This window comes from Mustela nigripes, chromosome 9 (assembly GCF_022355385.1).
Source record: "Mustela nigripes isolate SB6536 chromosome 9, MUSNIG.SB6536, whole genome shotgun sequence".
Taxonomy (NCBI): domain Eukaryota; kingdom Metazoa; phylum Chordata; class Mammalia; order Carnivora; family Mustelidae; genus Mustela; species Mustela nigripes.
The window spans coordinates 40533636-40548993 of NC_081565.1; the positions used below are offsets into that span (position 1 = coordinate 40533636).

Sequence of the window (15358 nt, forward strand, 5' to 3'; positions counted from 1 at the left end):
GGAATTCATCAAGAACTGCTTACCTACTCTTTTTAGTAATTTTGTAAGTGTTAGGGTACGGAGTTGACCACCCCTCAATTAGAGAACACTCTCAATAATGCAAGTCACACAGCGAGGTTTATTTCCAGCTAGTTGGAGTCCAAGTATCTGCCCGGCGCAGCGGGTTTCAACAAGGACCCTGAGCACTCAAAGCCAATGGTTTATATAGCATTTTCAAGGCACTTTTTTCATAGCTGCATACATATCTTGTGCCCCACTTTGACAGTTTAACTTTGTTTAACCTTTTGCCACCACAGCATCACCCTGGCGCCATCCTGGCGGTTAAGTGAGATTTAAGTTTAGAAGAAATTTAACTTTATTTACATTTCCTTCTGCCTCAGCCTCCTTCAGTTTTATGGTGGGGAGGGCAACCTTAGGCCTTGAGGAACTGAGCCCTCTGTCTCTGGAAATTGGGCCATTGAAGAGATAGCCCTTTTTGTTGTAAATCACCAGGACATTTGCAAACCAAGGGAGACTCCTGTCTTGCAGGATTGTGATCTCTGCAAGTTAACTATTTGTTTTTCTTTAACATCTGGTCCCTGTGGAGCCACCGCCTAACCACCCTGGTGGTATATGATTAAGTTGTTTCTTAGGTTTTAGCTACTTTCTCTTATCCCAAGTTACATGCGCACTGTGGGCTGGTTAGGGACCCTCAGTAAAATGGCTTCCCAGCCTTCAAGATGGCCATTCTTATGCTAACCCACTTCTATGAGCAAGGTGCTGGCTTTTGCTTTGCCAAGATGACTGTACTTATGTCAGGGCTAGACTTGAGGCGGGTACAGCCTTGTTTTTCTTGGCTTCCACACCTGGAGCTGGTTTCCAGGACTTGTTTTTAAGTCCCTTGGGGGAAGGGGGGCAGGGACAGTTTAAGGGTTAAACAACAAAGTTATTGTTTAACTTCAATGGAAGCCTCTGGCTAAAATAAAAATATAAAATAGGTCCTTACATAAGTCATGTAAATAATAGGTCATAAATAATAAATCAACTTCTCCTTACCCTACCTGGAAGGTATCTGATGGTCAACAGCTAAATCAATTATTTGTGTTTTGTGGTCTTCTGAAACTTTAATAAAATAAAAATAAAGGATGTTTAATTATAAATTTACAATTACAAAGAGAAGAGGAGTGGAAACAGGATGTTAACAAACTTCATGATAGAATGTGGATGAAGCATCAGCAGATTCAGGAAGTTGATTTCAAATGCCTGCAGAGGGTAATACAAATGAAAGATAATTAGTAATACAGACACTGAGTAGACTTAGGAATCAGAGGCACTGATATTGGGTGGAATATAAGAGTGGGAATGAGGATTGAGTATGATGTATGGGACTAAAATTAGGGAGATAGGTAAAAAGCACAATATGAGGCAGGTATACTCCAGGTTATTTCTCCTTCCATGCATCTCACTCACTACTTACCTCAACTCGGGTTGTTTATCAGGGAACTGGAAAAATTGAATTGGAGAAGCATCAGACTCAGGGACACTGGTCACTGCAGATGAAAGAAAGTGCTACATTGCCCAAAAAAAAAAAAAAAAAAAAAAAAAAAAAGAAGAAGACGCTTTCAGTGAAATTAGCCCTCCTCTATGATTAAGAATGTTGATAGCCAGATTTACATGTCCCAGGTGTGAGATAGGTGAATCCTTCTATGGTGACACTGAATAACCCAATAAAACAGACCTCTGGATACTGGTATGTTGAAGTCCTCCATGGAAATGTATGGGTCCCCAATCTGCCCATATCATTTTTCTATAAGGAAAATCATTAGTTGATAGTCTGCTTCCTCCCCTCATCCCAACATAAAGCGTCTATCAGTATTTTAGTGTCCCAAACTTAAATATGAAAGAAAACAAAATATCAGATATTTGGGGGAGGGTCTTTGGGGAGGGGGTAGAGGAGGAAGGCAGAATTGAGGACATTCCACAATTTGAAACAGAAAGACCTAAACAAGTAGGGGGAAAAGGGAATTAAGAGAAAATAGGATGTGTGTGTGTGTGTGTGTGAGAGAGAGAGAGAGAGAGAGAGAGAAAGTCTCCAAATTAGCCAGCCTAGAGCCTATATATTTTTACCCTTGTAAAGCATTCTTTTAAGACCTGATACTCTAGGACTCCCTGGCCTACCCACCTGGAGCCAGCTTCTAGGTCCGCTGCATTTCCCTGGTGGTTTTCCCAAACGCAGACCATAACCATAGTAGCAGTAGCTTCTTGTGGGTGGAGATGTGCTGTGTAGAAGGTGATGGAACAGGCTTAACTGTATGAAGATGCACAACTAAGTGGAACTATGCTGTGTCCTACAGGAGCCTGGAGTGGGTGAGGGAAGTGGATTCAGAGCCAGTTGTTGGTTCTCTTGCCTCAGGCACTGCAAAAGGAAGTTAGCCAAGGGCCAGTTCCCCACCCATCACCCAGGAATCCTTGGTTAAAAGAATGTATGACTCCTGGGAAATCTTTGAAACTCCATGGGCCTCAGATTTTGCCTATGTAAAAGTGAGAATCTTGAAGTTTATTTCTGAAGATCCTTTAAGCACTAATATTTTATAATTTTTCTTCCCTTTTGATGCTTTTTTATCCCCAAACATATATTTATTTGCAATGTCATATAAATAATAATTTTACAAAATACTACCTTTTATTTCAAAAGATATGAATTAAACACACATAAAGAAGCAGGTTTACAGTCATTTCTGTTTTTGTTGTTGGTTCGTTCTTTCTTTCTTTCTTTTTTTTTTTTTTTTCAATTTTTCCAGCTCTTTAGAAGTCTTTAACTAAGTGAGCAATAATGTTCCCATTGACCAGTGGGGCCTCTGGCAGTGACTCGACATCTTTTGGTTCATATTTCCCTTAGACTAAGTTAAGGTGCCAAACCTAAAACAATTTTTCTATGCAAGATTTAGCATGGAAGGAATTACTGAAACCACAGGGTGGAAATTAATGATTAGCTTGAGATGCTATTAGCATACCAGCAGGCGAAAGACTAAATGAGCTATGATCTGAAGTAAAATATGTCATCCTGGAAATTGCAAGTGATATGATGGAGAAACAATGCTGGGTAATAGGGGAGGAGAAGGAATGAGCTATTAGACTGAGAGGCAAGGAGACAAGCATTTAAATTAAGAGGACAGGACAATGAGACAGCTCGAGTTAAATGCATGAGAACCCAGACGGAATGACAGTGGTTAGTGATTGTAGACAGGAAACAATCCATCAGCTGGGCTAGAATGCAGCACTGAGGGAACTGGGAAAGGAAAAGGATGCAAAAGGTCTTTACTACTTCGATAAAGCAAGCAGACATAAAATTCATTCCGAGCACCTTCCCTGAAGCGACATCATTAAGGGCTGCCATGAGTAAAAGGCTCACTAATCAGAAAATTACTGATGAAAAAAAAAATGTGGTGAGCCGATACAAAGAGACTGGGCAAATGTTTGAGGTAATGTACAAAAAAAAAAAAAAGAAAAAGCCATTCTACATTGTTTTGGCAAAGGAGGGGTATCAAAGTGCAGTAGTTCTACACAGAGAGAGAGGATGAGAGACTGATAAGCTCATCAAGAACCGGTTTCTTTGTTTTGGAAGGAAAGGTGCATGAGTTTTGCTGTTGTCAACCTTAAAAATTAAAGACCCAGTTATTACACCAGCAAAATGAGCTTATCCAGGGACAGCAAAGGAATTGTAATTCAGGATTAGCAAACGGTGGCCAACCAGAGGCAGGTCTGAAGATGCAAAGGGGAATTCAGCTTTTATTACCTTTTGGAGGAAATGGAGGAGGTTTGTTTTACCCAGAAGTTCACTGGGAAGGAACAGGAGTTTGAGGTTGTGGAGGATTCTCATTGGCTGCCTTGTTCCTGGTCAGGAAGGGGTTTCTCTTCTTAAAAGCAGGAGATGAAACTCCTACCTGAAACCGCCTCTGTGGTCAGAGCATTCTTATCTTCCTTCTTGCGGCTGGTTGCCGAGTTGTCTGTGCCTGAGTTGTCTGTGCCCCCTTCAGGCCTTTCCAAATCCTTTTAAAATGAGGTTTCCTTTATTTATTTTCACACAGTTTAACACTGTTACCTTCCCAGTGATGTGCAAGCTTTGCTTAAACCCTGCCATTCTACCCTGTGTGTCTGGCTCTGTGAAATCTGAGCGGGATAGAGAGAAAAATCAGCCTGTAGCTGGCACTGCATACAGGCCAGGGGAAATGAGCATTAGGTTTTTCCATTTCCTGTAAGACTTGTTAAAGAAACTAGCTAACAAATTAGCCCCTTTAATCACCAGAAAGCATTGGTTTCCACTATGCGACACAAACCTATGGGGATTTCTGATTCCTACAAATTTCCACGTTCAAATTTGGATTACAGATTCCAGCAAATCCTTTTTAATTAACAACCCCAACCCAAAGAATAAGATTTGCAATCTCAGCACCCTAGTATCCTGACAATTACATTTTTTTTTTTTTTTAATTGGAATTTGTTTTTGCTCTGTGCTTAGAAACTGAAAACAGGGGCATCTCGGTGGCTCAGTAAGTTAAGCGACTGCCTTCGGCTCAGGTCATGATCTTGGACTTCCAGGACTGAGTCCCATGTGGGGCTCCTTGATCAGTAGGGAGTCTCCTTCTCCCTCTGACCTTCCTCCCTTTCATGCTCTCTCTCATTCTCTTTCAGATAAATAAATAAAATCTTTTTTAAAAAAGCTAAAAATAATTTTATTTGTAGCTTTTAATTTTAAGCAAAAAGGGATTGAAGCCTTAATATGACAATCATTCATAGGATTTTTTAAAGCAAACTCTCACTTTGTCAACAGTATTTCCAACCTGTTTGACTCATTAGCAAACTTTTTTTTTTAAATCAAGTTTTACTTGCAGAAACTAGGGCTACATAGCTGTGCAAGATATAGTTGATTTCCCCACATAATCACACTCTAATATAGGAGTCACCATTTTTAAGTTCAGTGGGGGAAAATGCTGCTTATATACAGAGTAAGAAGGCTAAGATGACATTATCAGCTGCCTTGGATGATGACATAATTCTTCACAAGGAAGATGCTTGAGTTAGAATCTGAAGAATGAGCAGGGCTTGCCGCTTCAGCAAAGTGGAGGTCATTAGTGGCTGACACCAGCATGAACATGAGCTTGTTAGTCTGCAACCTGAGTAGGGAAGTTCTGTTTCTAAGAAGATGGAGCATGCAGAGTGAAGAAGAGGGCTAGTGAGTAGCAGGTGGGCATTTAACCAATAGTAGAAGAGTTAAACAACATACAGATATGACACAATTACCACTAGTTTAACACCCTGAGTTGGACCTTTATCATAAGAGCATGTGACTTGCTTGTTCTGCCTGATTCGATCTTGGTGATCAGTGACAATATACAGTGCTGTCAACAAGTCATATTTGTCATCACAGACTAGTTTGATCTATTGACTTGCTTTTTACCAGTTCAGCTACCTGCATGGAATATTTCAGGAAGGGCAACTGAAGTATTTCCTATGTCACATTCAACAAAGATGTCTCAGATTGGTGTTGCATTATGATTGGGCAAATCATAGTTTCTTTTTTTTCTGTTTTTTGAGTTAACAAATTTCTCAACCCTTTAAATATCTTATTTATTAAATGTAAAAATGGTTCTTCAGACAGATGGCTTATTTTAAGAAAGTAGTTACTTTTTTACCCCTTGAGGAGAAACCACCTGTCTGCTCAGATTGGGGCTGGGGGTTTCCAGATATTATCATTTCCCTATAATCTGTGGAGTCTCTGTAACCCATTATTTCAACCGTGCTATGCTACCGTATATGGAATAACAGCTGGCTTGCATTTTCCTCCCCGTCAAGACATATGAAATACCTAGATACAGTCCAATATATTGGATTGAAGCCAAAACTCTTTATCATATCTCTCTTCACCTCACCTTTTGATTCAAAGTTTAAAACTTCCATTATTGGGATGCCTGGGCGGCTCACTCGGTCAAACTTCCGACTTGTGGTTTCTGCCCAAGCCTTGATCTTAGGGTCATGAGATTAAGTCCCATGTGAGCTCTGCACTCAGAGTGGAGTCTGCTTAAGACTCTCTCTCCCTCTAAAAAATAAATAAATCTTAAAAACAAAATTTAAAATTCCATTATTAAAACTATAGTGGACATGAAAAAATAATTAAAAGTGGGCAAAGGACTTGAATATACAGACATTTCTCTAAAGATCTACAAGTGAACAGTAACCACACCAAAATATACCTATCAAAGATAATTAGGAAAATGCAAATCAATACCACGATGAGATGCTAACTCAAATCCATTAGGATGACTAGTTTTTTTTTAAAACTGTTAGAACAAAGAGAAAATAGTAAGTGTTGAGTATTGGCAAGAAACAAACAGAAAATGACAAATCCTGGGTATTGGCAAGATTGTATATCTAACAAGTTTGAAAGCAGAGATTTAGACATGTACATGTATGTGCTCAGAGCAGCATTATTCCAGCTAAAAGGTGGAAACAGCTCAGGTGTCCATTAATGGGTGAGTTAATAAACAAAATGCAGTATATACATATAATGAAATATTGTTCAGCCTTGAAAAGGAAGGAAATTAAAAACATGCTACAACGTGGTTAAACCTTGATAACCTTATGCTAAGTGAAATAATCCAGTCACAAAGGGACAAAACGTTCTATTATTCTCAGTACCTAGAGTAGCAAAATTCACAGAAATTGAATAATTGTTGCCAGGGACTGGGGGTGGAGGCAAAAGGGAGTTACTGTTTAATTGGTACAGGGTTTCAAATTTGGAAAATGAACTACCCTGGAGATGATGGCAAAACTTGCATGATAATGTGAAATGTGTATTTCAGTGCCCTGTATTCATATGTTAAATGACAAATTTAATGTTTTGTATTTTTTAACAAAATAACTCTGTGAATTAGTTTGTTTCTGATACTGTCAAAACTAGTAAAGTGAATTCTAACTGGGAATTTGTGCTTCACTTTTCATTCCCAGCTCAGGAACAGATGATGGAAAAGTTTGTATCCTGTGCCCTATTTTCTTAACCTTTTATCTTTTACTCTAATAAGCTGATAAACGTATGCTATACTCCAATAAAATTAAAATGTCAGCTTTTCATGATGTCCATGGTCTTTAAATTTTGCATATTGGATCAAGGGAGGCAGCCTAACAGCTGAACAAGGCAACAAGACGTGAGATCACACAACAAAAGAAAGACACTGGATAGATCACAATGAATCAGAGATCACAAAATGTAAGCAAAATCAACCTAACATAAGCTTAAAATTCAGAGTATAGTGGGAGATATATGTATATAATTACAAGGCAGAAATCTACAGAACCTAGGGACCAAGAAAAATGCCACACAAAGAAGTCACTGCTCAAAATCAAAAGAACCAAGCAAACATTTGCAGTGCAGTAACACTGGGAAATGAGATATCCTGTGATGGGCTTCCCCAAATAATGTAAAAGATCTCTTCTCTTCGGTATATTTGTCCGCTTCCACCAGTGGCACAAGAGGCCTAAGAGAATGATAGTAAGAATTATTGACAGTTATTTTTTACCTATAGCACATGCCAATATTAGTAATAACAAGAACTAGTATCTGCGTAATACTGGTCATGCTGTTTCTATCTAAACAGTGGTGGTTGTACATTTTTCTTCACCAGGGTTGGGGTGTGATCCTAAATACTTCTGACGATAATGTTAAAAACCTTCAGTGATTTAAGATTCATGCCTTTAATTATTTATAAAGTAGGTAAAAATAATAAAAGTTTATAAAGAGGGCTAATTTTTAACCACTGAATTCACAAAAACCTACACTGTTAATGTGCAGTCCTTTATAAAAGGAATAATCCATGTAAAAAGCAATATTAAATTCAACAGGGATGGCTTACAATAGTTAAGAAAATGGAATCAATTTAAATATTCAGTTGTGGGGAGGTAATTATTTAAAAAATATTGTAGCAACTGATAACATATACAAGCAGTAAGTGAAGAAAATGCAATACAAAAATGATACACTAAAATCACAACCATTTTAAAATATACCCATAAGACTTAGAGACAACACATACCTGTTGGTAAATGAAAAGGTATGTGTTTTTTTTTTTTCTTTTAAACTTTGTGTAATGATTCTGTATTAGTTTAATAAGAAATGTATGGCTTTAACTGGAATGGGGTTAGGAGCTCTTATGTAAACAATATTTGCATTATTTCAGTAATATCTGGGAAACCTCTAAGATAAATTCTGTGATCTCTACTTAGAAAAGGAGAAGGCGGGGAAGAAGGGGGAAGGATGGGAGAGGGAAGAAGTCAAGGAAGAGGAAAAGTAGTGATGGTGGTAGTGCTGGTAAATTATGGTTATACTGGTCACGCAGTTAATCAGGTAGAAGATTTGAGATTTGCAGAGGATTTGAGATTTGAAAAGGAATTGGTCTACCTCTGACACCAGCCATCTTTCTGTTTTGCTTTCTCCATGTTCTATCCATGTCACCTCCATGCTTTGGAGGCCCATGTCATTCTTTCAGGACACAAGCTTTCATTTCTGATGAGGAATGACTAGTAGGTGTATCCCTGAATGCAAAAGCCTTCACATTTTCCCCCATTTCCCTCACTCATTCTCCATAGAGGTTTCATTTTCTTCTCCAAATCTAGTTTGTTTCATATTAACAAAACTTAAAAGTTGGGTGGAATAAGTGTATTACCTCAAAATGTGTATTCTCCTGCTAAAATGATTTTTAAACTTCTATTTGTATAATAATGTTAGACTTAATAGTCGCAGAAATAGCACAGAGGTTCCTATCTCTAACCAGCTTCCACTCATTTTAACATCTGGTATATCGTAGTAAAATGATCAGTACCAGGAAATTAACATCGATACAGTACTATTCATCAAACTACATATCTCATTCAGATTTCACCAGTTTTTCACTAATATCCTCTTAATATCTTGGGATCCAGTGCAGGAGTCCGCATGTCATTTTTGCTGTTTTTTTCCCTTATTCTCTTCCAGGCTGGAACAATTCTTAGTCTTATTTATGTTTTATAATCTTGACACTCATCAATAGTACTACCGATGTTTTGTAGAAGACCCTTCGATTTGGATTTCTGTCCTTCAGTTTGGGTTTGATTGATGTTTTCTCATGATTGGATAGAGGTTATGAGCATTTGGCATAAATACCAAAGAGTCAAAAATAATAAGTCTTTTTACTGGTGATGTTAATTTTGATCACTTGATTAAAATAATGTTTGCTGGGTTACTCTCTTTCCACTTAATATCTTACAATACATATTTTGAAACTATGATAATACCTTGTTCTCAATTTTCCATGGGCTACTCTTAGTATCATTTGGTAGATTCTGCCTACAGCTATTATGTCTGCAGTGTTTGCCTACTACTGATGTTCTACTGACATCTAATTGGAATCTGCGGTAGCTAAAGGGTACATACATTACAAAAGACACACATATATATTTTTCCCTTTCTTAGATCCTCAATTCCTATAGGGAATGCAAATTAATCTCTTAATATTGTTCTTTCCCTTCATCAGCATTGAATTCCATGAAAAGCATACTAATTTCTTTCAGTCAGTAATCATGTCTCACTTTTCTCAGCCACCTCCTTTCTTTGAAACTAGTGAGCAAAAAATAAGACCACACTTGTGCCATGAGTCTATTTTCTCCTTAAATTCTAATGGGGAAGCCATCAGCAATATTCCTTTCAATATGATAGATGTCAACAACCAAAAAAATCCCACTGATTTTATTAGATACCCTCTAGTTTGGGCCATTAATGAAACAAATTTGATTACATGTAAGAAAAATCTCTACAGTTTCCTTTTGTTTTATTATGGTCTAGCCCTTCTTATCCTGTTGTTTTTTAGAGGAATCATAATCGTAGACCAGGATTCTGTGTCCCATAACATCAAAGCAAAAGTTTCCCTCAAGCACAGTAAGGGAAATTAAGTTACTCTAAGAATCCCCATGCTCCTGTTCCATTAGGAAGGGATTAGGTGAAACAATTTATGCAATAGGCTTGCCTTTGCCTTTTATATTTATGTGTGCCCCTAGATAAGTCTTCCTTCAATTTCATTTTGTCTAAAACTAAAGACAGTCAGACAAGTGCTCTCTAAGATATCCTATTTCATGAAGCTTTGAAAATATTACTTAAACTGATAGAAGCCAAGTGTAAATTAGACAACTAAGCAACAGCATTGGTTTTCCTAAATATATTTTTAAATTCATTTTATTTAAGAATAACACTACTTGTTTTTCTATTTGCCCATCTTTTGGAAAATAACTCTGACAAGTAGGAGGTTGGTTTAAAAACTCAATCCTTAAAATGTATACATGAGTAAGTTTATTTCTATCATTTACGTGTTACTTCAAATCCGCAATATATTATAAATTATATCAAGACTTTTTAAAAGAAGGGACATGTCGTTATTTTCTCTAACATACAATGGGTATTTATAAATGAAAGTCTGTTCAATTTACATTCGTTTTTCAGTTAGCCTATACCAGAATAATCTCAGGCAAATTGTTTAGTAAGTCATCGTAGTCTTTGCTTTCCCTTATTTTCCTTCCTTATTATATTCCACATACAAAAGTATGAAGAGATTTTTTTTAAAGACTTTATTTATTTATTTATTTATTTATTTATTTGACAGAGAGAGAGAGAGCTAGCAGTGAGGAGCAGCAGAGGGAGAGAGAGAAGCAGGCTCCCCGTGGAGCAGAGAGTCCGATGTGGGGCTTAATCTCAGGACCCTGGGATCATGACCTGAGCTGAAGGCAGAGGCTTAACCAACTGAGCCACTCAGGTGCTGCCAAAAAGTGTGAATAGATTTGAGATAGGATCTTTTTGTCTTATCCATCTCTGTATTTTTAGTGCTTATACAGTATTGTCACATTATAGGCATTCAGAATGTTTTGGTTGAACTCAGTGGAACTGAATGGGATAAAATGCAATGCACAATTGTGCCTGGGTAGGGATGAGAGATCCGGAGGTGAAAACAGAATTCAAGGTCAAATCACAGCTCTGTCACTCAACAACTGACACAGAGCATTGCCCTGGTCTTTTCAAGAAATCTAAAAGAAAAAATGTTTTGTTTTTTTTTAAATGTCCTTAGAGAGTTGTCTTGCAGAGTAAACAAAGACATAATGAACTTCCTTTCTAATGACAAAATGTGTCTCCATAATAGGAAATAGTGCCATTACTGAGCCAGAAAATTAAGGAATTTCAGGAATATGAAATGCAAATGAGATTAGATAAAAAGCAAAGCAAAAGCATCATAATCCAATACACAAAATATGAGGTGGAGCAAATATCAGCAAGAAAAAACATATCTGACACCCCCAGTTCTAAGTAAAAAATATCCTAGTCTTTTTTTTTTTTTAACTTAAATTCTAGTTGTCATATGCAGCTCAATATTGGTTTCAGGAATATTGTTCAGTGGTTCTTCATTTACGTAAAACACCCAGTGCTCATCATAACAAGTGCCCTCCTTAATACCCATTATGCCTCTAGGCCATCGTCCATCCATCTCCCTCCACCAACCCTCAATTTGTTCTCTATCATTAAGTTTCCCTCTCTCTCTTCCCCGCCCCTTATATGTATATCCATTTTGTTTAAATTCCCCAAATGAGTAAAATCAAATTGTATTTGTCTTTCTCTGATTGACATATTTTACTTAGCATAATACATTCTAGCGCCATCCATGTCATTGCAAATGGTAAGACTGCATTCTTTCTGATGGCTGAGTGGTATCCCACTGTATGTGTAGTGTGTGTGTGTACCACACCTCCTTTTTCTAATTTATTTTTTGAAACTTAAATTCGATTAACATACAGTGTGTTATTAGTTTCGGAGAGAGTTCAGAGATTCATCAGTCTCTTATAACACCCAGTGCTCATTACATCCTGTGCCCTCCTTAATGTCCATCACCCAGTTACCCCATCTCCTCAGCCCTCTCCCCTCTAACAACCCTTAGTTTGTTACCTATGACTATGAGTCTTAATGTTTGTCTCCCCTTCTGATTTTTATCTTGTTTTCTTTTTCCTTCCCTTCCCGTATGATCCTCTGAAATTCCACATGTGAGTAATATATGATAACTACCTTTCTACCTGGCTTATTTTGCTTAACCTAATACCCTCCAGTTTCACCCATGTTCTTGCAAATGGTCATATTTCTTTTCTTTTCTTTTTCTTTTTTTTTTTTTTTTTTTGATAGCTGAGTATTATTCCATTGCTTATACAGGCACCACATCTTCATTATCTATTCATCAGTAGATGGGCATTTGGGCTCTTTCCATAGTTTGGTTATTATTGATAATGCTGCTATAAACATTGGAGTACATGTATCCTTCGAATTTGTGTTTTTGTGCCCTCTGGGTAAATACCTAGTAGTGAAATTGCTAGATGGCAGGGCAGGTCTGTTTTTAGCTTTTTAAGGAAACTTCATACAGTTCTTCAGAGTGGTAGTACCAGTTTGCATCCCCACTAACAATACAAGGGTGTTTCCCTTTCTCTGTATCCTCACCAACAACTGCTGTCTCCTGTGTTGCTAATTGTAGCCATTCTGAGAGGTGTGGGGTGGTATCTCATCATGGTTTTGATTTGTATTTCCCTGATGATGAGTAATGATGAACATCTTTTCATGTGTCTGTTAGCCATTTGTATGTCTTTTTTGGAAAAATGTCTATTCACACCTTCTGCCCATTTCTTAACTGAATTAATTTTTATTTTGGGTGTTGAGTTTGCTAAAAATTTTTTTTATAGATTTTGGATACTAACCCTTTATCATATAGGTAATTTGCAAATATCTTCTCCCATTCCAAGGCTGCAGGAGATTTTTATCTTGATGAAGTCCTAATAGTTCATATTTTCTTTTGTTTCCCTTGAACCCAGCAATGTGTCTAGTAAGAAATTTCTATGCCCGAGGTGAAAGAGGTTGCTGTCTGTGTTTTCTTCTGGAATTTTGTTGGTTTCTGGTCTCACATTTACGTCCTTCATCCATTTTTTTTTTAACAGTTTTCCATTTTATTTAATCAAAGACTGGTGGGTAAACATAAATACAGCACAATTACTTCAAATCATTCTTCACACCGTGTACACACAGACCGGTGAGCGTAATCCGAAAGAAACTCGCAGTTGTCAATGAAATGCGCTCAAAAAAAATTAAAAACACACAAACTTAGAATCTCATCAGCACACACTCTCTTGTGACAAATGATTCAGACATAAAGAGTGGATGCAAAGAAACTATACGCTAACTTATGTAGAGCTTCTGTTAATGAACACCCAGCAGCAGCCGTAAGCATGAGGACACATTCCGTGACTGGTAACTAGTCGGCCCCGAGGGGCGCCGTCGGCAGGGATCGTGCTGCAGAGAAAAGCTATGGACACACACAATGGAAAATAAACTGCAAGATCAACGCATGCGTGTTTAATACTGGAAAAATCACGGCCCTCCAAAATTTCTCCACGTTTGTTATAAAAGCCCTCTGCACTCAACTAAAATTAAAATGATCTTAAAAGGATAATACTTCTAAAGTTTACTTAAGTCTTTTCAGCCACAGAAACTGCAATGGAAATAAATGTTCAGAGTCATTTTCAAAACAAAAACAAAAATCTATTCTTCTGGCGACATGCATGATTAAAAGGTCTATGCAAGTACGTTGCTCTACATTCCCAAGGACTAGGAAAAAAACCCTCAAGCCAATTTTTAGTTTGCAGATGGTCAAAGGATTTTGTATTCCAGCAGGAGTTCAAATCTTCTGGATCTTTTCACCAACAACTACTGGATTTTCTTTTCTGATTTTCTCAGCAGCATCAGCTTTGTAATTGTAAGAGCAATTGTGTACATCGGAGTAACGGTGTACACCACAGTAAACATTTCCACACCGGCATTCAAACCCAGTAAGTCCCACCTTCTTCCTGCACATGAAACAGCGATTCTTTTTTTGTTTTGGTTTTTCAAGAGACTTGCTTTGCTCTTCAGACGGCTGCTGTGCCGTATCTGATACTGAAGCTTGCAGGTCTTCTGTGTCAGGTACTGCTTTGTCCACAGATGTACTGTCCACTTGGGAAGATGCTACAGATTCTGATAAAAGTGACTGATTTGATACAGGGCTTGGCTGCACGGACGCACATGCAGAGTCCAGCGGGCACTGAACGTCGGGGCCACCACCGTCCACGCACTGGACAGGGAGAGACTCCGAAAGGCTACTGACGGAGGCTGCAGGTGGGCTTATTCTACCATTACTACTATTCTGTCTTTGAAGATGTTCTTTATAGCACACTGAACACATGCCATTTGTACGAGGGTTTCCATAAAATCCGCAGCCAGTGAAACAAAGCATAGGCACTTGGCTGTGATTAGTTTCTTGAGCCATGTTCCTCTGTTGCACACCTGGCAGCGGCCCTCCCCGCCCGCCGCGCTGCCCGCCGCCGCCGGTCGCCGCCGGAGAGTGGGGACAGGTGAGGCCGCCGAACCCCTGCTCGCTCCGGTCCCGCCGCCGCCGCCGGCCTCCGTCCGCTGTTTATTCCTTCATCCATTTTTAAATTTATTTTTGTGTATGGTGTAAGAAAGTGATCCAGTTTCATTCTTCTGCATGTGCCTGTCCAGTTTTCCCAACACCGTTTGTTGAAGAGACTGTCATTTTGCCATGGGATACTCTTTCCTGCCTTGTCAAAGATTAGTTGTCCACATAGTTGTGGGTCCATTTCTGGGTTTTCTATTCTGTTACATTGATCTATGTCTATTTTTATGCCAGCATCATACTGCTTTGATGACTACAGCTTTATAATAAAATTTGAAGTCAAGAATTGTGATGCCTCCAGCTTTGCTTTTCTTTAGATTGTTTTGGCTATTCAGGATCTTTTGTAGCCATACAAATTTTGGGATTGTTTGTTCTAGCTCTTTGAAAAATGCTATTGGTATTTTGATAGGGATTATATTAAATGTGTAAATTTTCTTGGGTAGTATAGATAAAAAAATATCCTTTTCTTAAAAGTTGTGCCTAACTTACTACCCCAGGAACATTTTCTTTTTAAAGTGAGCGTGATTTCTACCTAGAGGAAGATCTCATGTGTGGTAATTAGGATCTAAACAAAAAGAGGATACAGCTGGAGATCCCAAATAAAAAGAAAAAGGAAGATTTTTTCATAAAAGAAATTTGCTGTGGGGCGCCTGTTTGGCTCAGTGTGTTAAAGCCTCTGCTACGGTTCAGGTCGTGATCCCAGGGTCCTGGGATCGAGCCCCACATCAGGATCTCTGCTCAGCAGGGAGCCTGCTTTCTGTCTCTCTCTCTCTTTGCCTGCCTCTCTGCCTATCTGTCTGTCACATAACCAAATAAAATCTTAAAAA

At 38.2% G+C, this 15358-nt stretch overlaps 1 protein-coding gene across 1 annotated transcript; it reads right to left on the reverse strand.

Annotated features, from left to right (window-relative positions):
- Nucleotides 1-13711: 13711 nt before the first annotated feature.
- Nucleotides 13712-14492, reverse strand: LOC132025102 (AN1-type zinc finger protein 6-like). The gene has a single exon (XM_059412272.1). It carries the CDS (start codon nt 14382-14384, stop codon nt 13758-13760), a length of 627 nt encoding a protein of 208 aa, XP_059268255.1. The 5' UTR covers nt 14385-14492; the 3' UTR covers nt 13712-13757.
- Nucleotides 14493-15358: the final 866 nt, after the last annotated feature.

What these genes read in the sequence shown, in the direction of transcription:
- LOC132025102 (XM_059412272.1), bottom strand. Translation starts at nt 14,384, where the DNA reads ATGGCTCAAGAAACTAATCACAGCCAAGTGCCTATGCTTTGTTTCACT.